We start from the raw sequence: 22733 nt of genomic DNA, 5'->3' as shown, positions 1-22733 counted from the left end.
TTTTGTCAGTCTGATAGAGATAGGTATTTTCAAGCACTAGAAAATGTTCCAAGCTATTGAAGAGATCAAATTAGTTTGAAAGAGCTGTACAGTGTGTGTGCATGTGTGTGTGATGGTGTGTGTGTGTGTGTGTGTGTGTGTGTAGTGTACGTATGTATGGTGTATGCGTGTATGTGTATATGTGTGTTGTACTTCTGGTGTCTGTGTGATGGTGTATGTGTGTGTGATGCACTGGTGTGGTGTCTGTGTGTGGTGAATGTATGAGTGGTGTCTCTGTGTGGTATGTGTCATGTGTGGTACACATGTATATAGTATTGTGTCTGTATATGTGGTGTCTGTGTCTGTATCTGTGTGATGTGTAATGTGTGTGGTCTGTGTGCTGTGTGTGGTGTTTGTGTGTATGGTGTGTATGTGTGTGTGGTATATCTGTGTGTGATGCATGTGATATATGTTGTGTGTGGTGTATGTGTGTAGTATATGTGGTGTGTGTATGTGTGAGGAGTATGTGTGTGGTGTATGCACTGTGTGCTATGTGAGGTGTCTGTGTGTAAGTGTGGTGTGATATGGTGTGGTATGGTGTGTGTGTGTGTTGTATATGTATGTGGTATTTTGGTGTATAGTGTATGTAGTGACTCTGTGTGTGCTATGTGTGTGGTGTTTGTGGTGTGTTTGTATGATGTGCCTATGTGTGAATGTGTGGTGTATTTGTATGGTGTATGTATGTGGTTGTGTGTGTATATGTATGTGGTATGTGTGTGTAGATGTGTGGTATGTATATGTGGTGTGTGTGTGTGTGTGCTGTGGTGTTTGTGTTCTCTACCATATAACACTTAGGAGAAAGCAGCTGTCAAATATACTAGCAGACTGCAAACATTTAAATATGCATTTGTTCCTACAGATTTAATTGGCTATGGTTCAGGGCGGGCATTCATGTGCCATCCCTACAAAAGGCAACTAACAAGGCTGAGCTGAGCTTTTGCTTGAGAACTTCAAAAGCAGGCAAGATATACAAGGCTTCCCCATCCTGGCTTCTACCTCAGTAACTTGGAAAATATCTTTGAAGAGAGGCCAGAAAGATTTTAAGGGCCAGAATATCAGGAAGTCTGCTATGAAAGTATCTCCTAGAAATGACGACATAAGCAAGACAATGACCATGGCAATATCAATGGACACACTAATGTAGAAGGGGACATTTTTGTAGGGTCCCAACCCTAGACATAGAACTATAGGCAACTAATGACTGCTGGGAAGAGTGTTAGCCTCCCCCAGGAATGAGCTTCCTTAAGTTGACCAATGCAGAGCGATCAGCCTTGAAACCAGATAAACACGCCAACAAAAACAGACTCAGCAGATTATATATGTATATGTGTGTGTATCTATGTGCATGTATGTGTGATACATATATGTGACAATAATATTCAAAGAAAAATAGGCTATCAACTAAAGTGGGGACATACATAGATGAGAGGGTTTCTAGGCAGGTAACAGGGAAGGGCTGGATGGAGGGAAGAGATGGGGTAAGGCTGATAGACTCTAACTTTAATTCAAATATAGAACTGAAACTCCCTGCAATGATAAGAATGGTTTTCTGTGCCAGGAACGTTCCACCAGTTTGGCTCATCCAAGTTTCTGCTCTCCCTTCGGAGTCTAAACCCTGGCTGCTGCTGGGCAGGTTGAGAGCACAGCAGCCCAGTGTCACCCTTGGCCTTGGTCTCTCATGGTCTCCTGGACCACAGCACTTCCCATGCCCGCACTCACAGCTTGGGGATTGTGTTCTGGTCTCTACAAGGAGGAGACCACTCCTTGGAGACTGTATCTGAGGCCTGAGACTTCAACCTTAAGTCTTTCCCTTTTCTGCTGTTTTACTTTGTATTCTTTTTCAGATTTCTTGAGTCCCAGAAAATGGGAGGCATCTTGGGGTCCCCAGTACCCAGGGTGTTCCCTGGTCTAAAATCTTATCTGCTGATTGTTTTTTTCTCCTCACTGTAGACCAGGTGGGTGAACTTTTTTTCTTTTTTTATTAGAGATTTTCTTCATTTACATTTCAAATGCTATCCCGAAAGTTCCTGATACCCTCCCCCTGCCCTGCTCCCCTACCCACTCACTCCCACTTCTTGGCCCTGGCGTTCCCCTGTACTGGGGCATATAAAGTTTGCAAGACCTAGGGGCCTCTCTTCCCAACAATGGCTGACAAGGCCATCTTCTGCTACATAAGCAGCTAGAGACATGAGCTCCGGAGGGTACTGGTTAGTTCATATTGTTGTTCCACCTATAGGGTTGCAGACCCCTTCAGCTCCTTGGGTGCTTTCTCTAGCTCCTATATTGGGGGCCCTGTGTTCCATCCTATAGATGACTGTGAGCATCCACTTCTGTGTTTGCCAGGAACTTTTCCTCTTTTGTTTTACCTTAAAATTAGCAATCCTAACAACCTGTCACTTAAACAGGAATCATTAATCAAGGATAATTTCCCCAGCAGATTTGGCCTTAAAGTAGACCAAGATATCCGGAAGACTTCACTTCTCATCATCCTTGATTTTCTTTTCTTTTTTATTTTTTTAATATATTTACTTTATTTATATGGGTACACTGTAGCTATCTTCAGACACACCAGAAGAGGGCATCCGATCCCATTACAGATGGATATGAGCCGCCATGTGGTTGCTGGGAATTGAACTCAGGAGCTCTGGAAGAGCAGTCAGTGCTCTTAACTGCTGAGTCATCTCTCCAGCCCTCATCCTTGATTTTCAAGGCTGTGCTCAGCAGTCCCAGTTCTTGTCATGAACTTGTCCCTTATCCGGCCTTTGGTACAACAGCATAGAAAGAACCACCTCCTACTTCCCCCAAGCAAAGGTTCCTGGTGACAGTCTCTGAGCGCCATGATTCTACCTCTAAAGTGTTTTCTCATAACATATGTCTGTTTCTTCAGCGTTCCAGTCTTGACTCTGTCCCAGCCATGGAAGGCACAGGGTCTAAAGGTGACGTGAACTCTTAGCTAGACCAAAAGTGGCATGAAAAGTCCAAGCCTCATTGCCCAAGACTGGCATAAAGGAAGAAAGGGTAAGGGAATTAATTATACATTTCCTCTAGTCGGCCTTCTAATCCAGCTGGCCACAGTACAGCGGCCTCAAAATCCAATGGGACTGAATCTTCCTAGAAAAGAGGGAAAACCAGGAATGTTCCTCCTGACCCATGCCTACCCTCTTACAATTCATGAAATGATAGTAAAAGGCTCTCGGCCTGTAGGAAATCCAGATTTTAGAATGTGGTGCCCAGGTCCACCCCGTCATCCCACAAAGACAACAGTGAACCAGCTCCTTTAATCTTGACACTCTGCAGCCTCTCATGCTGGCAGGCTTGATCTAACTTCCAAATTCTTAAAGAAAATGTTGCAGTTAGACTGTATCTTTAACTTATCTTGTAGAGGCAAAGTAGCTGATAGATGGAGATGATAGAAAATAGACGATAGACAGACAGATGTAGATATAGAGTCATAATACTTTCATGAGCTCTGGTTTTGTTTTGTTTTGTTTTTCAGTTTTGTATTCAGTAATTATTTGAGGGATCTGGATGTTAAAACTGGCAATGTAACTTGAGAAAAATATCTTAAAATTTTGAGTGCAATAAATCTCAGAAAGAGTCCTGGAGTGGACTAAAGGTGTGGTTTTTAATTTGTTTGGACTAAGAAGGCGTGACAGACATCTTGTATCTCAGCATTAAGCACCAGTATCAGCTGCTTCGGAAACTGGTGTCCAGCCCCAATTTTCTCCCCTGTAATTCACCCACTGTTTTCTGAAGTACCAGCCCAGGGCCTTTGAGAGGAGTCATAACATAAAGAAGACTTACTTGATGGATAATCTCCACAGTCCCCAGTTTAGCATAAATGTTTGAGGCTACAGTCATTCCTGGGTTTTAACTTGTTTTGGTGTTTGTAGCCATTTTTACAGTTACTAATAGGCCTCAGTCCCCATCTTCTCTTGCGGTGTTTCTGCTCAAACATGTTTTGATCAACTGGCTTAAAACTCAAAGAGAACTAGCAAGTGGTGACGTCCCTCATCTTGATATTAGTGATATGTGTGTTAAAACCAGGCATGCATGTGAAAATGTCCATTGAGACCAATCGCCCCCCCCAAGATATATATTTTTACATTAAACATCATTCTGCTGTCTACTTGCTGAAAGAGGTTTAAAATTCTCTAGAAAAACTATTTTTCTCCTTCTTGACCTGATTATCATAATTCAATCCATAGAGGAGGAACCAGGTGGGAATATATTAACATTTCAATTTGGTTCAAAATAACTTAATACATTATTTTCCACTTTCCTTTGTATGTCACGGTTCCCACCCCCTGTATTCAATCCCTTTGTAAATAAGGTAGTTACATCTTATGAAATGGACTCTGTAGCTGTAATTACTATTTAACCTTCTGAGAAGGACACACAGTGACTGAATTCTTGCTTTACTATGAATTGGGTAAAGAACGACAAAGCCCTTGCCCTGAACTCTGCCAGAACTAGTTGTCCTTCCAGGCATAAAAGACCAGAGAGTACTGTGGGACTGGCACACCACAGACTCAGAGAAACTTATCACATGTAGATGGCTGAACACGCGACCAAAGCAAGCATGCACATCAGAACAGCTTTAAAAATAGATCATGGATCTGATGTTGGTCAGTTCGTATTTCTGCTGTATTTGAGCCATGGATGAAAAGCGTAACCAATCAGTCTTTCCAGATGTGTTTTAAGACTGACAAATCGTTGTGCATCTGAGGATAACGATGCCACACAAATGCAATGACCAGCTGATGAAGAGTCTGTTGAGGTTAGCTAACTCCATTGATTTTAACTTCCTTTCCCACAGAAATTCAATCCGTACAAAATGTTCTTCTGTTCTTTGAAACCGGTCCAGGAATTTATTTAAAAAAAAAAAATCTCCTGATAACCTTTGACCTCATCTGTTTTAGTTCCCTGAGTGAGAGCAAGCTACCTGTACACTCCCAACTCTAGAATAAGCTGGAGTTGTAGCACAGGGGAAAGAGTTTGCCTAGAGTGAGATCTGGGATTTGCTCTCCAGCACTCATACTCGGAAGAGGGGAAAAAACTCCAGATATAAACCCCCTTCCTATCCACAGGAAAGGGCTTCCCTGTGCTTTCTGGACAGGAGCAGGACAGGGTTATCATCGTAGCTCATCTGATTTAGTTCTGTAATTTTTTTCCTTTAAGAAATATGGTCATTCTTCTTCAAAAGGAAGATTGGTATCCAGCATCATCCATAGCTGCAACATAGCTTTATCCATAGCAGGATCCATAGCTTTGGTCTGCAACCGTATTTTATTAACAGAAATCAAGAGGAACCTAATATTCTGTGAAGTTCATGAAATTCAAAGTACAAAGTTGTTCTGAGTGTGTGGCCTTGTGAATAACAGGGAGATCGATACAAGATGAACTGAATATTGAGAATTCTGAGCCAGAGGAAGTCAAAGGGAGCCAACCAAATGGAGTAAAAAAATAAAATTGCAAAGTACAATTTAGTACACTTCAACTCAAAATCAACTAATGAATGCCCAGGAGTAATTTGCATAAAACTTATTTATTAGCAGTGTATTCTTCTACACTTCAAAATAGAACAAAATATCTTCTGAAAGATAAACTATTCATAACAAAATACATGGCAAACCATTTTTTTATTATAAGTGGAGAATCTCTGTGCTATATAATCTCTATAATATATACATCCCCTTCTTGGTGTGCCTTATGTATGCACATGTGTATAAATAAGCTTAAGACATACACATGTAGATACATATGACATATATATATATATATATATACACACACATAATTATGGACATTTTACAGTAGTCAACTTTACAATCATTTTAGTAGCTGCACTCATTAGTGTTCATAGAACAACTAAAAACAATAGTGTGGTTCTCTTCCCCCACATCTCAAATGCCGCCTCAATTACTTTACAATGATAATCTGAAAGAAATAGTATTCTCTTCCTATACAATGAAGCAACTTTTTAAAATAACGACTCATAATAAAAATATTTTTACTTTTTCAACTTTGGAAAAGATAAACAATTTAATTCCTCTATGTTTCTGATTCTTAAAACATATAATTCAACTTTCCACCAGGTGGGTGCAATTATTTGGTACTGCAGCTCTGGAAACTTATGTTAACAAACCTGAGTCAAACTCCATTCCAATGCCATCTGAGAAGGGTAAAAACATAAGCAAGGTGTCTTCCTGAAGCATATACAATAGTCTGAAGATACCCCCTCCTAATAAATACAGTATAAATAACTTAACAGTTGGAATAAAGCACTTTGTATGAATCCATTTAACTAGTCCTTGCCCATTCTCAAGCAGGCTGGAAGACAATCGGTATCTAAGAATCTCAAAGAGACAAAAAGCCAGTAGGCTTCTGGAAACTTAAATTCAGATCACACATGAAAGGGCTCGGCGGTACCCTGAGAGGGTGGGTGGGGTCCTTCCAGTTTCACATCTGGTTGCAGACAGACCTTTGTGTACATCCAGTCTGGACCGGTATCGGGAGGGTGCTTCCATTCGAATGTTCTCTTTAGTGCACAGATCTACTTAGCAGCGATTTTTTTTCGGTTTATTCCTTCATTGCTTTAAAATTGACATTAGACCATGCAAGCTCACAGGGCAATGACCACCTCGTACCAAGAACAGGATGTTCTGAGCTATCAACCCCTCTCAAGTGCTTTTTGGTCTTTAACAACATTATTGTACATTTACTGGGTGGGTTCTTTCGAACTGTAGACCTGGGTCTTAAAATTCGTATCCTTCCTTTGCATATTTACAAGAAGGCATAAGCAAAATAAGTGATTTAAGGCATTTTCTTTTTTTAAAGCACGCGTGAGAGAAGGAAAGAAATAAAAGCATTGGAATGTTCTGCCATTTCAGAGGGAGAAAATCATGCTTTCAGGAGAAACGCCCATTATTTCTGATCTTAAAAACTGCTCAATTTTTTTTTTAAGCCTCCTACTTAAAAGGCTCAAGAACAAAAGCAAAGGGGCAAATTTTTTTCCTAAACAAACCTATCAAACAACCCCACTCTTGGTAGAGATAAATTTGGATGAACTCTAGTTCAGACAGGCTTCAGCAGAGAATGGCCTGATCTACTGAATTCATAAGGAGCATTACAATCACATCTAAAAATTCGCTCCTCATTTTCATTTAATAAGGAGGGATTACATACTCATTGTAGACAAAACCATGCTAAAGCTAAACAAATTTAAAATACAAATTTTTTGGTAGCAAACAGCAGGAAAATCTAAATCAAAATATAGTATAGCTTTTACATAATTTTATATATTTATAAAATTATCAAAATAGTCTTTTATAAAGTTCATGATACATATATGTGTAACACTGTACATGTCAATGCAGTAACAAATACATCACTGAAATACATTAAAAATAACCTTTTAAAATACCAAATTTAACATTAAAACTGTCTTTATAAGTATGGACAGCTCCATAAAGATCACTCCAGTGCATGGATAGTAGTCATTAGACAGCGCTCTGGTCTCAAGTCTCTCAACAGTACAATGTTAACACTCCCTCTACTTTAAGGTAAGAAGGCAGGGACATCCTCCGGGCAAGCAGCTGTTTCCTTCCGCATTGCACATCCAGATGTGTAAGATCGGAACTGTCTTCACTGGAGTGGCAAGGCCTTAGTAATGAATGTATTCAGACTGAAGGGACTGTGTAGGGAGAGACATAAACTGAGGTTAAATTCCATCACATGCAATGCTGCTAAGCCATCATGCAGCCTCCTCCAAAACAAGGCAGTCCAGGTGCATTATATAAAAGACACTTGGAGCAAGCTAAGGAACAAATGACAGGGCACAGATGACAGGGCACAGAAAGCTGTTACTGAGAAAGCAAGACATTTGGCTAGGTAAAGTGATTGTTAGAAAATTTTATATTTCAAAACATTTAACGATGTTTAAGCGTGATTCCAATCATGTACTAATCAAAAGTAAGGATTCAGCATCAATTTGATTCATACTATTACACCAAACATTAAATGATAGCTATAACTAATTAAGAGCTGTTAGAACAAACTTTGGATATTTCTTTTACACATAACTAATACACATAAGTAGCATGCTAAGGCTTCTCAGACAGAGTTAGGAGCCACTTAAATACAGTCCTTAAGGATGCTTGAGTTTAGTAAATACCTTACAAATCCTTTTCACTACGGGAAGATAAAGTACAGCTAACTAGCTTTGGAATCTGATCCGAGGACCCAACGGCATTGAGAGCACAAGAGCCTTATAACAAGGTAAGAGCAGGTAAGCATGAGGAACAACACCGATCCTTCCATGGAGGTGGACATTACGACACATGAGCAGCAAGAGCTGCATGCATCAGAATGCCTGGACAGCAGACACACCAGGGAAAGAGTCAAAGCAGCAGAGACCTCATCAAAGTTATTACTATTTTTTTTTTTTTTGGTAGCACATAATGGTTGCACAGAAAGATACAGATCAGCACAGAAGGCTACAGATCAGTTCTAAGCATTAGCAATCCTTTGCACGGTTCCTCTCCTAAAACACCTAGAGCAACAAAGGCTTCTTGCTTCTCTACAAGATACTTTCTTTCCTCAGTAATTTTCAAACCAATCTGTAGGATTTTGTTAACAATGCTATATATATTGTAACTATAATTACACTACAACATTATAAATAGCAGGGTGTATTTTATTTATAGATCTTACTAATTTCCAAACTGGTCCATTTTTGTGGTGATATAGCTATTAGACACACACATACACACACACACACACACACACACACACTTTCCAAAGAACTTATGAAAACATAAGATTATCTGTTCAGCTTCAAAGTCCCATGAAACTGTATGTCCTATTAATAGTCATTTATTACATATTTTAACCCAACTTAGCAGTTTACTTAGCAATGTTCACAGTGTAAAATTAACATTATGTATCGTTAGCAAAGGACTGTAGGTGGGTCTCTAGGCTAAACGAGGTTCAATATCAAGAACATTTTGAAAAGGGGAAAGGGTTTTCGCAAGTTAATTTTCCACATTAGGGATGTGATTTATAGTAAAGCTTTGGAAGAGGAAGGAGATGATAAGAAATAATATAATATAATATAACATAACATAACATAATATAATATAAATAGTGATTCACAAAGGGAATGCCCTGTGGAGTGGGCTAATGCTCTCACACCCTCAGCTCATAGGACAGCATTATCATCAGTCATTATTGCCCTAGCTGCTTTCCCCACCAGTTTCTCCTGAAGCCTGGAATTGAGTCACAGGCACAGCCGTTGAAGTAGCTCCCTGCCAGCAAGGACATCACACCTGTGATTACAGATGCTGTCTGTGCCTTCCAGAACGTTCAACCTGTGCTTTCATTCTAATTAGAAAAGTTGCACAGGCTCTGACAGAAATCAGACTGTTCCTTAAACAGCTTGTAAATTTACAACAACAAAGTTGTGTTTGCAAGCAGCACTTAGAGCCTCAGGGCTTCATCATTTCCCACTCAGTGCAGGGTGAGGCGGACAGCAGCCGGTTAACTGAAACTCTCTGCAAGGATTGTTACACAGACATCAATGTACCTTGTAAATCCATGCGTGTGCTTAGAGTTTTCACTTTCTAACTCCCTGCAGTCCCTGAGCTGGAAAGCAGAAAAGGTTTAGAATACCCCCAGCTTCTGTTACTCACATGAACGTACTCCTTGGTCTCCCCACCAAAGCTTTTGCTTTTGCATAGCAAAGTCCACAAACCCCGGGGATTCAGTCCAGATCCAAATATAATTCACCACGATTCCTCCGGTTTCGTGTTTTCTGCAACCAGCTTGCTCTCTTACATTACTGAAATGGCTCTGGCAGATGTTTTCAAACAAATCTGGCCAGAGCAGGACCCTTTGTCCTGCAAATTCGTTTGTTTGGCCCAACAATTATAGATAAATTAGGCAGTGTGGGATGAAGATGCAATACTGAGACTATTGGAACAAATCATACCCCGTGGCTTCTTTATAGGGTACAAGAAAAGTTAAAATAAAATAAAATATCTGTAAAAATGGGTCTAGCAAATTATTGCGACTTCAGTATTTTGTCAAATATTAACTTCCTTTTTATTCTCAGTCTAAAAATAAAACCTTTTAACGAAAAAGACCAAAGGGAAAGAGTAACACCAGAGTCTACGGCATCTGCTGACTTCAGGACAATGACAGTTATCATCACTTGTCTCCTTCAGGAGGACCAGTGCACGGGTGACAGAAACAATAGATTCCACAGCATTGTGAGCCTGCATCATGAGGCTAGGTCCGGGGGCACTCTGGGCCGCCTCTCAGCCACGCAGACCTTGAAGGAAAGCATCTGTACACTGTGCATGGATTCTCAGCACAAATGATAGATGCCTGAGCCTCCTTAGCTGCTTGTTCAACCAAATGCACAGCAAAGCCAAGCACGGCTTTGGGCTCACTGCACAAACACCAACGGGACTGCCAACTGTACAGAATGCTTTCCAACGGTATATGTCACAGAAGTGCAGACTGAACTCGGAAGGCTTCACAATCTACAACTGACCATTCATAAGCCAAAAGTCCCACAGCAACTTTATATGATAGGTACAGCCAAAAGTCCCACAGCAACTTTATATGATAGGTACAGCCAACATACACGCACAAAAACAGATAACAAACAAACAATAACAAAAATGCATAATGTTACGTTCAGGCTGTGTCCATAAGCTGTATAGGAAACATAATATTGCTATATAGACCCCATCCCCAATAGACTTCATCATATATATGTAAATAAAATTCAAATTAATTTCAGATGAGAGGTGCTCAACCTGTACTAATATTGTAGCAAAGAGAGCAAAAACCAGTTACTAAATTTTTGTTTTTTTACAATAAGAATATACTTTGTACTTGAAAAGCAGTATCATTATTACCATTAATTTTATTAATGAAACTATTTGGGGTTCTTAAGAAGTTAGATAAAATACTTGCAGTTCACTGGTTCTGAGATATTTACTGAGTACTTTTCTAATATGTCAGGCACAGTTTAGATACTTTTTATGTATTCACTCATTAAGTCCTTCATGCCGCCATTTCACAGATGAGGAAAATTGTGGCCCATAGCAGTTTTTGGCCCAGATTACTCAACTAGGAATTGAAGGAGTCTGAAGCCCAGGAGCCCTAGCTCTAAGGCACAAACACAGACCATCTGCATAGTTCATCAAAGGAACTTCAGGCATTTGTTCTGTAATCACTATGTGTTCTATTTAACAGGCTCTTTCACCCTGATGAGAACAAAGATATGTAAATTACAGAACAGATATATTATATTGATTACATTAAAGGAGATAGTGCATTCTAAATTATTTTTCATCAGAATCAAATTTAAAGGAAAAAAAAGGTTTATTATAACAACACCTACTACCCTGCTGGACATGGTATCTCATGCCTTTAATCTCAGCACTGGGGAGGCAGAGGCAGGAGAATCTCTATGAACTACAGCTCATTCTGGTAGACACAATGAGTTCCAGAACAGCCAGGACTTCACAAAGAGACCCTGTCTCAAAAACAACAACAACAAAATCTACACTTGGAGTATTCTTTTAAATAATGTTTTAATTCTCCTTGAACAGTGTGTGTGTGTGTGTGTGAGTGTGTGTGTTTAATGTCCCCATGTCTTAAAGCCAATGGCTCTAGGATAAATAAAGATAATGGTGGAGATATTGGGGATGGTCATGAGACCTGAGGTGTAGACGTTATTTTGTATTCAAAAGTGGTCACAAAACCAAGATATTTAATCTCGAGCTCCTTTGATCAATAAGTTCCACGGGACTCTCAGACTAGATCAAATCTCTTAGGAACATATGGCATTATTATAGTATGGATACCATAAAAGAATGCAGAAATATCCGATCTGGGAAGCAAGGGTAACACAAGTTTTATTGCCTGACACAAGTTTTGTGTCAAAATGCAAACTTCCATCATGACGCTGCGTTCCCTGAAAGCAGGAAAGTTGACATAAAACCAAGTGTTAGGTAAGACGAGCAAGGCTGCTTGTTCTGTTCTGGACACTCGCTGCTAATCAGTTTTGGCAGATGTGCGTCGTAACTTTCAAACTTTTGCTCTCCCAGAGCTGCTTCTTTCTTAAACCACCCAGCTACTTAATTGTGCCAGGGAAATGTCTCATAATTATACATCTACATACAGTACAGATGGTTAGTAAATACAACCATGAGCTGTTTGTCACAAACAACAAATAAGAGAGGATGACAGACTGACATCCCGACAGCAGACCGGTAAAGAGGTATCTTCTGTCCGATTAATTTGTATAAAAACTTTCAGGTTGGCACCCCGGGAAGCCAGAGCCCTTTCTGCAACTATGTGACCATTTGCTACACTGGGTTTCTATTATTTTTCTTAATTCCCCAAGTCTCTAAGAATGACACATACGGTCTGCTTGTTATTCCCCAGTGTGGATTCTAACTATAGAGGCAAAATGCATCAAAGAAAAAATAGTTTATTTTAACACTTTAGGTAATTAAGAAAACTATATATTTGATAATATAAGGTTTTATTTATACCCTTGCATCCAAAGTATTAAAGAACAAGTGAATACTGGGAGAATTTTAATCTACAACTCTCTTTATGTTCTTCCCTTATAGCCCGTTCATGTCTCTATAACAGCTTGAGGCTTTCTGGACTGCCTAAGAATTAACACACAAAATGCACACACTGATACATATTCCCACAAAGGAGGCTTCTCAACACGTTAATGAATTCACTTCTTGGGACAGAATGCAAACGTTTCAGGGGTGGTAGCTGAACGTCCACTGGAAACAGCATCATGGCCAGCACCAAAGCCTAAAGCGCTGTGATAAACTCAGCTCTGAGAAGGGTGTGATAAAATCAGCCCTGAGAAGGGTATATGCGGTCCCCTTGGATCCTCCATGTATTCCAAGTGCCCCAAGATGGAACAAGACAATTCTGGTTAATTAAAACATGATGTAAAATATTCTTTTCCCTTCCTACATGGCTTTTAATAGACTCTTTTTTTTCCTGGGGGAATTTAATATAGGCTTTTCAGCAATCACAAAGAGTTCAATTGTTAGATGACAGATTGTTGACATCTTCCTTGACTCAGTCAACCGTTACTTTAGTGTTTCCAGTTCATCTGAACACCAAAATTATATTGATGTCAGCTTGTTTTAAATTTATTTTCTATTACAGTTAAAGCCATATTACTTTTTTAAAAAATTAGACAACTTCGAGATTATTGTATACTAGGGTTAAAACTGAAAATTTGGTTCACACCCGCAAGGCTAACAGGGGTCTGTGGGCTCACGGGCTCATTTGCTTAACATGAGCACAGATATAGTATCCAACTTCTAGTTCAACGCTACTAATTAGGCACTTCTAACTCTGTGGAGCTTTGGGAAACAACGATGCTCTGAGCATCTTAAAAGCCCACAGAAGAAAAGAACAAGCTTGGGTACCTGACTGTATGAGTGACAGGTGTGTGAACTGCTATGTGAGTCAAGGAGCAAAAAGCTTTCTGCCTGGATCAGTCACAGATGTGCCATCCAAAGAGCCTGTTTCAGCAGGCCTGGAAATATCAAACCCAACAGAGAAGAGAACAACCACAGAGTGAACTCGGTACCAAATGCCAAGATACTAAGTACAGCTGCTGAACGGGAGGCAAACAAGGCGCAGGGATGATGGGGAAGGGCCTTGACTAGCAAGCCAAGAGACCAGGAGTTGGTCCTGTAGACAAAGCAGAACCCCTGTACAAAGGCAAATAAATATGACTTAATCGACTCTGTCTAAGAAACTAATACGGACAACAGTATATGAGAAATTAAAGGCAAGAGGTGCCAGTGATGGGGAGAAGGTACAGAGGGGCTAGTTCACAAATACCACGATGGGACGTGGAGGCAGCTGTGGCAGACCCAAGGCTTCCTAAGTACTGTGTTATCTGTGTAAGGATGCACACCCCACGGGAATGCCTTCTGTATGTGAGAGGGTTAGTGATAGAATTAAGTCTTGTACATAGAAAAAGAGTCCGGGGAATGGGAGGTGAGAGAGAAATCCAAAGTTTTTAAAGAAAGAAATGACCTTGCCAGTACTTAAAACCTACAATAAATAGGTAAACCTATCCAAAAAAGTTAGATGTCATGTTTTTCTGCCTGACATGCCTGCCTCACTTCAGGTTTACCAAGCAATTCTGTAGAGATCCAGGGGGCCGCCATCCACGAGATAGGGCACTCTACATAGGAGAGGAGTGATGTAGGCCACAGAGCGAAGTAGGGTGACTTCTGAAGAGACCATGATTGCCAAAGTTGAGTGTGGCCAAGAAAAGTTGAACAGCAGGGTTTGAGAGGCAGAGGAAAGGAGGAGGGTTGAGTAGGCTGGGAATACAGCGTGTAACGAATGGCAGATGGGTGGAGCAGGAGGAGTTTGAGGTCACGAGGAACTGCCTGACAGGATTGGAAAATTGATGCACAAGAGGACGGCAGTGAGCTTTAAACGTTGATTGGATAGATTCCCAAAGGCCCTAAGATGGGGAGTCGAAGAGGTAACATCAAGATGGACCATCAAGCTATGCTCGGAATGACCTCCTACATGGACAAATACTAAATATTTGTAAAGATATAAGGAAGAAAGAGAAATCGTGGCAGGCCTCAAAGCAAGATCAACATCCCTGTGACCTGGAGAAGAACCAAGCCTCAGTGGTAGGCCACTGACTACAGAGTTGGAGACAAGTAGAAGTAGCCAGCTGTTCTGTTCTCAAGGACAGACAGGCCAAGAGGACACACAAGGACTCCAGGCTTAGTGCCAAGAATGGCTCTCCCAGCAGTGAAAGGGGGCTGCAGAAGCCATAGCCACTGTCCTCAGACCAGGATTCACTCACAGGTACATCCATGCCTGAGATGCAAGCCTGGGCCCAGCTCACCAAGACAGGAGCCTGAAGTCATTCAGACCTGTTTCTAAACTGAATGACCCCAAGAATCAGGAGAACCCGCAGAAAGGATAAATTCATCAAGGCAATGGATATGCTAGGCACTCCCGATTTCACCACTGCATATCAAAACATCACACTGGATACCATAAATAGGCATAGCTCTTACATAAATCAAATAAAATGAAACTTCAGAAAAGAATCATGAAGGAGACGCAAAGCAAACAAACAATGAAAACCTCCTGTCTGGGGCCGGGAGATGGCTCGATGAGCAATGTGTCTGTCAAACTCTAGGATCTGGATGCAGAACCTCAGCATCCACACTCAGCTAGGAACAGTGCAACCCAAGCACTGGGGAGGCAGAGCCAGGAAGATCTCTGCAGCTTACAGACCAGTCAGTCTCCGAAAATCAGAGGGGGTGGGGGGTTTATCCGGAAGAGGCCCTACCTCAAGAGAGAAGGTGGAGGATGAGGAAGACAACAAACATCAGCCTCTGGTCTGATGCACACACACTCATGTGCTCGAGTGACAGACAGACAGACACACACACCCTCACATTCAGAGTGAACCTGCCAACTAGAATGCTAGAGCTTACAAAGGAAGGTGACAGAGAGAACAGACAAGGCCGCATCTAAGACAAAAAGTCTCCTAAGAGGAAATGCAAAGCCTGATAGAGGCTGAGCATCTGAGAGCCTCAAGGAACAAGTCACAGAGAGAACGAGAAACCACACCACCCAAACCGGCAGGCCCAGATTCCGATGGCTGTAACAACAAAGAGATCAGAGATGTTAGATAAGAAAGATGAAGTCATTGAAATCACTGCATCCAACGACGTAAATAGGGAGACGCTAGAAAGCACGTACTATAAAAACTGTAAAGACAATACCTGGAAAACAGAGAAGGAACTCAGTCGCCACCTTAGTTAGAGCTCGGAACTAAACTATAAAACAGAAAGTCAGAAATACTGAGGATACAGCGACAGGCATCAGCATAAATATCCTGAGTTCACTTCCCTCCTGTGCTAGGGACTTGTAGCAGGTACCTTCACACTGGACGCGAGGTTCTACCTGCTTCTCTCCAAAGTTTAAGGGGAGATGTAAGAGGAAGGCAGAAAAGAAGTTATCTAAAAAATTAATAGCTGAAAATCCTCCATAACTGCAAAAGCCATCAGAAAATAAGAAGACCAAACAGCAATAACTGCCAGGAGTCTAAACCTAGATGTGTTACAGAAACCAACGAATTTTAAAGCAAAAGAAAAATCATCTCACAGTACAATCCTTTGAAACAGTCTTATATTGAGAAGTGGGTATTTTTAGTGGAGGGTGGCAGTGGAAACATAATGCTAGAAAGACCAGGAAGGCTGAAGATTAGCTGAGCCAGGAGATGCCTGCATGGAACTTTCCGTCTTATAGAAAACATTGTATATCCCTGTCTGACTTTGCTTCAGGGGAACAATACTGAGCCCTGTAGTAAGGATTTATATATTAAGTACAACATTTTCAAATTGTTGAGCTTTATATACATATAAAAGATACTAACTTTCTTCTATTCCTTGCTCCTAAAATGTGAATAAAATAAAAATAAATGCAGCATTAAAGTCACACTCCTTTCTATTGACCGAACAGTAAATATTATTATTATGTAAGAAAAGGGGTACAGCCAGGTCTAGTGGCTCAGACCTGTAACCCCTCAAACTATAGAGGGTCCCAAGTTCAAGGAAGGGCTGGCTGGGTCACAGAGCAAGCTCAAGCCAGCCTCAGCAACTTAGGGAAACCTGCTCTCAAAAATATAAAGTGAAAGGGGCTGAAGAGATAACTAACTCAGTGACAGAGCATTTGTTTAGCACAGGTCAGGCTCTAGAACATTCCTCCACACCAGAAGGGGAAAAAAAGAAAGAAGACGAAGAAATGAGTAAGTAAATTTAATAATAACGGGAATTAAAAGACTATAAACCACCTCAATGCCATACTTTTTGTTGTTGTTGTTGTAGCAACTTTGCCACTTGCTGCAAATTTTGTATTTGAAAGGTGCTTTCAAGTGGAGAGATAAAAATAGCTGTCAGGCTTTATACAGAAAATTAATGTAAAGCATTGTTTAACATTGGAGACTTACATTACAGCTAGGTACATCTGCAAACACGGCAGACGTGGCTGTATGCAAATGTAAAAGATTCATCTGCATCCTGCTGACCTTGAAACAATGGGATACTTCCCTGGAGCCCAGGTCCCTGGGGTGGGGAACACAAGAGCAGCAGGGTCTCGGGGTGGAATGTTCTTGCTATTTCTCATCTCTCTATCCCTTGGCTGAGAGAATCAGCATCAAATCCAAAGCAAGGTCAGAACAAAGAGGAAGGGTGAAAAAAACAATCACAGCAATTCAGAAACAACAAAAGTTTAGAAACACAGCATCATCTTCACTATTAAATGTACCAACATTCAACTGACCAAACATGAATTCAAAATATTTAATACAGTTCACCTTTAGTTTGTCATTTATTATGTTAGTAAACCATTCACAACGATTCAATGACTAATCGTCATATTTAAAGTGAGGAGGGAGGTCATTATTTTCAAGACAGACTGTGGGCATCAAGGTGAAATCAGGAAAACCCCCACTGAAAGGTAAGAGTATTTTATTGGGAGCAGACGGCCACTGAATCAACCAATCAACTCGTTATTGTCATCACTAACGATGTTCCAAATTAACTCAGTGGCTTTTCACCAAACTAGTTTTTGTACAAGGATAGAATCAATAATTTTATATCATTCCAAGCTTACTACTACGTTAAGCCCCAATGACTTCTAGAGTACACCTATATTCTACCTGATGGTAGAACACAGTAGAACCTAACAATATACTGGCTGCTCAGATTGCTCATCCAGAGTCTTCACAACAAAGAGTCTTCCCAACCCGGCTCAGTGGAAGAATGGGAGCTGGCCATGGGAGCAGAGAGCTGTGTTCTAGTCAAACTCAACATGGTGTAAGAATGTCCAAACCAGCCAGACATGGTGGCATGTGCTCACCAGCCCAACACTTGGGGAGGCTAAAGCAGAAAATCCACAGTCTGAGGTTAGGCTGGGCTGCATAAGTAGGACCCTGTGTTGGTGGGGGACAGGGGGGATGGACAGAAGAAAAGGAGTAGGAGGAGGAGAAAGAGGAGGAAGAGGAGAAGGAAGAGGAGGAAGAAGAGGAGGAGGAGGGAGGAGAGAGGAGGAAGAGGAGAAGGAGGAGGAGGAGGGGGGAGGAGGAGGAGGCGGTATTGGCAGCAATGGTGGCTAAGAAAAAACGGAAAAGTCCTTTCAATTTGATTTCCAACTCTAAACCAAGCAGAGTTTTCAACTTTTCATTATTGTATCTGCCTGAGCATCATGTTAAAAACCCTGAAATTCAAGAAGCTCAGAAAATGTTCATATAAAGGAAGTTTAAAAGTAGGATAATTTGATATATATGGACAATATATAGATATTGATGTTCAATGCATAGAACAGCAACACTTTATGTCAATAAGAGCAAAGTACATAATACCATGGCACAAGCCAAATAAGGGAAGCTAAAGTAAACTGCATGAAGTCAGTTTATTGAGAAGAGCAAAAGAGCAAAAGGATAACAGACGTCTTTAAAGAAGAGAAATTGGTGAAGAGAGCTTCGAGAAATAGCTCCCTGAAGCCAAATGAGTGAGAACAGAATGCAGAAGCAAGGCAAAAGGCCACAGTGTCTAGGGACAGAGCAGGGTAAGTGACAACACATAAGTGCAACGGGGTGACCAGCTCTTTACCGGAAACATACATAGGCCAATTCTACAATAGGAATTAAAAAAGAGACGAAGCTGAGATCATAAAAGACATCAACACAGCAAAGGGAATGAGAAAACCACAGAACCAAGACTGGGAACATTCTAGAAACGCTGAGTGCCAGCCAGGTGTGGTATGCACGCCATTAATCCCAGCACTCGGGAGGCAGAGGCAGGCGGATTTCTGAGTTCGAGGCCAGCCTGGTCTACAAAGTGAGTTCCAGGACAGCCGGGGCTATAAAGAGAAACCCTGTCTGGAAAAAAAAAAAAAAAGAAAAGAAAAGAAAAAGAAAAAAAAAAGAAAAAGAAAGAAAGAAAGGCTGAGTGCCATCACTGGTGGGCCCTAGAGCCGGCCAGCCGGTGCCCCTAGGAGGGATAAAGAGGGGAGTTAATGCAGGCTACAACTTTAAGAAATCACCAAAAAGATTTCAGTAAAAGGCTGTTCCCACAAAACGGGAATAATGGAACCCCCAAACTGAAAAGAAGAGTTTCTTGAAATCTTGGAACTCAACACGCACATTCTTTAGATTAGCAACGCACTTTATTTTACAACACCTCATGCTCAGATATTGAAAAAAAAAAAAAAAAGCACGCCTGTTTAAGGACCATAATTTTTCTTGAGCTGATTAAGTTTTCATTTACAAAACTAAATATAGGGGTAGGAGAGTTGGCTCAATAGGTAGAGCAGTTTCCATACAAGCGTGGCAGCCTGAATCCAATCCTAGAGCCAGAGAAAGGAGGAAAGAGAAGCCCAACTTTGTAGAGTTGTCCTCTGGCCTCCACATGCAAAGCTATGGCACACGTGTGTACACACACACGGTAATAATAACTTTTAATTTAAACCTATACATACCATTTTTAAATTAGCGAAACTGTTAACACTGTTGATTCTATAGGGTTATTTAGTGCTATCTATACTATAATGTGTGTTTAGAGTCAGGATCTATTTAACCTATATGGCATTATTCAAGGACACCTGTTGAGGCACCAACACAGCTGATGGGTCTCCCTGCTTCCGGGTGTCCCACCAAAAGCTCCCTTCAGCACAGATACCAGAAGTATCTCCACCAAACCATAGCTTTCTATAGACATCGTTAAGAACTTTCTGGGGGAAAAAGCCTTCAATAGCTCAGGAAAAAACAAAATGACAAATGGAATTGCGTGAAATTTAAAAGCTTCTGCCCTGAAAAGAGAAAGAATAGAACCTACAGAAAGGGAGAAAATCTTTACCACTTATACATCTGACTAGGGCTTCATAGCCATAAATTAAAGACAAACAAACAAACAGAAAACCTTGAATTATCCAGTTAGAAAAAGAAACAACAGAGATGTTTCTCAAAAGAAATACAAACGACAAAACACATATGACACATAACATCCTTAGCCATCTAGCAAGTGTCAAACAAGCTACACGAAGATTCAATCTCACCTCTGTCTGAATGGCTAACATGAAGAAAACAAAAATCAATGAAAGTTGGTGAGGCTACAGAGTACACCTTCTTTGTTGATGGAGGGTGTGCTGGCTCATTAGATGTCAATCTAACACTGACTTAAGTTATTTTGGAAGAGGGAACCTCAATCAAGAAGATGCCTCACCCAGATTGCCCTGTGGACAAGCCTCTGGTGCATTTTCTTGATTGGTGATTAATGTGGGAGGGCTCAGATCACTGAGTAGTGGTACCAGTGGGCTGGTGGTCCTGAGTTCTATAAGCAAGCAGGCTGAGCAAGCCATGAGGAGCAAGCTAGTAAGCAGCACCCTTCCATGGCCTCTGAATCAGCTCCTGCCTCTAGGTTCCCTCCCTATTTGAGGTCCTACACTAAAATTCATTCCTCAGTGATAGAATAAGATATGAAATCGTGACCTGAAACAACCCCCACCCCCACCCCCACCCCCAGGTTGCTTCTGGCCATGGTGTTCATCACAGCATCAGAAAGAAAACTAGGACAGTGGAATGGAAATTAGTGCAGTCACCATGGATACTGGTAGAACTGTCACCTGGCACAACTACGCCACTCCTAGGACACTATGTCAGTGCAGCACAGAGATGCTGACTACAACATCACTCACAGCGGTAAAGATACAGAACCAGGCAAGGTGTTCACCAACCAGTGAGTGGATAAAGAAAATGTAGTATATATGAACAATGTAGTTTTATTTAGACATAAAGAATGAGAACATGCCATTTTCAGAAAAAATGGATGGAACTGGAGGTCATGTTAAGCAAATTAAGCTAGATTCATGAAGACAAAGGTCACCTTTGCCTCATGTAGAATCTAGATTTCAGCATGTATGTATGTATGTATGTATGTATGTGACACAGATATAGAAGAGGAGGCTATTTAGAAGGGGAAAGGATTGCTGGGAAGGAGGAGGAAGGGACAGGAGACGGTAAAGCAGGAAAAGGACAAATCATGTTTCCAACACACACACAAAACACACATACACACCACACACAATACACACCACACACACCCCAACCACACACACATACAACACATACACAACGCATATACATACAACACACTACACACACCACACACATATCACACATACCACTCATACACAATACACACACAACACACACATATAACACATACACACCCACAACACATACACATACCAGACACACTACACACACACATCACTCGTACACAATACACACACCACACACATACAACACATACACATATACCACACACACCACTCATATATATAATACACACACAACACACACATATAACACACACAATACACACCCAACATACACACAACACACACATACCACACACCCACCACACATACCACTCATACACGATACATACACACAACGCATATACAACATATATGCATACCACACACCATACACACACATACAGCACACACACAACACATACACACACCATGAGAGCAGAGGAACTACTTGAAAGGAGGAAGAGGAGCAGTGGGAGGAATGAGGGAAGAGGGAGGAGGGAGAAGGGAGGAAGGGGTACAGAGGAGGATGTTCAGGGTATGAATATGAGCAAAGCACAACAGACACACAAAATGTCACAACACCACCCATTATTTTGTGCACTAAAAGGTTAATCATTTATCTGACACGGTGGCACATGCCATGAGTCCAGGCACTCAGGAGGCAGAGACAAACGAGTTCCAGGGTAGCCTTATCTACATAAAGAGTTCCAAGTCAGCCAGGGATGCAGTTATGATCATTTCACAGGAGAAAAGTAAATATTTTATTCTCAAAAGGGGGACAACATATGAAATGTAAACAAATAAAAATAATTAATAATAAAAAGAATTATTATTAAAAATTATTTTTTCCACCAAATCACCATCCCCTCTGGCTCTTCTTGCTATAAAGTCCTCTGGCTCCTTCCGTGCTTCTCTTCCCTAGTTTGGCTTCAGCGTAAGCTCTCAGTCTGCTCTTTGGCCACGCGGGCCTTCAGCTGTCCTGGGAATAACTCACAGCTATTAATAGCCATAATAGCTGACAGCTACCAAGCACTGTTGGTAAGCACTTGCACTCCATATGATTTTTGTCAACCGAACACTATAACCATTCTATGACAATGGACATCATGACCTCAGCACCAACACTCTGTAAATCACCAGTCATTTTCAAAGCCGCGGTCATATTTTTTCTGTATTTTAAATATTCCTGTAATACTGTGTAAGCTTCACGCAAACAAGAAAATCTGATTTGCTCCCAACTATTATAATTGCGTTATTTCCCTGAGGCTCAGAAAAGTTAAATAAGGTGCCAAATACCTCCATAAAAGGCAGTGTCAGAGACAGAATTTGAAGCCAGGTCAGCTTGCTTTCAAAACCTGAGAACTCAACCACAGCACTAAAGCATCTCTGTGCTTAAACTTTTCCCCCTGTGTAAAACAGCCAGTCACCAACCTCTGGCCTTCACTAGGACCGCTTGCAGGCTCCTATTCATCCCGCAAAAC

At 41.1% G+C, this 22733-nt stretch overlaps 1 protein-coding gene across 1 annotated transcript in view; it reads right to left on the bottom strand.

The window, feature by feature from the left end:
- Positions 1 to 5231: 5231 nt before the first annotated feature.
- Cdc14a (cell division cycle 14A) overlaps positions 5232 to 22733 on the bottom strand; it is a 159908-nt gene continuing 142406 nt past the window's right edge. Inside the window, exon 16 of the mRNA XM_021158702.3 lies at positions 5232 to 7735. Within this exon, the coding sequence (XP_021014361.1) occupies positions 7706 to 7735 (30 nt within the window). The 3' untranslated portion in view covers positions 5232 to 7705. The remainder of the gene's footprint in view (positions 7736 to 22733) is intronic.

Source organism: Mus caroli, unplaced genomic scaffold (genome assembly GCF_978045245.1).
Source record: "Mus caroli unplaced genomic scaffold, Mus_caroli_1 scaffold_3, whole genome shotgun sequence".
NCBI lineage: Eukaryota > Metazoa > Chordata > Mammalia > Rodentia > Muridae > Mus > Mus caroli.
This window is presented reverse-complemented; position numbering and strand designations above follow the sequence as displayed.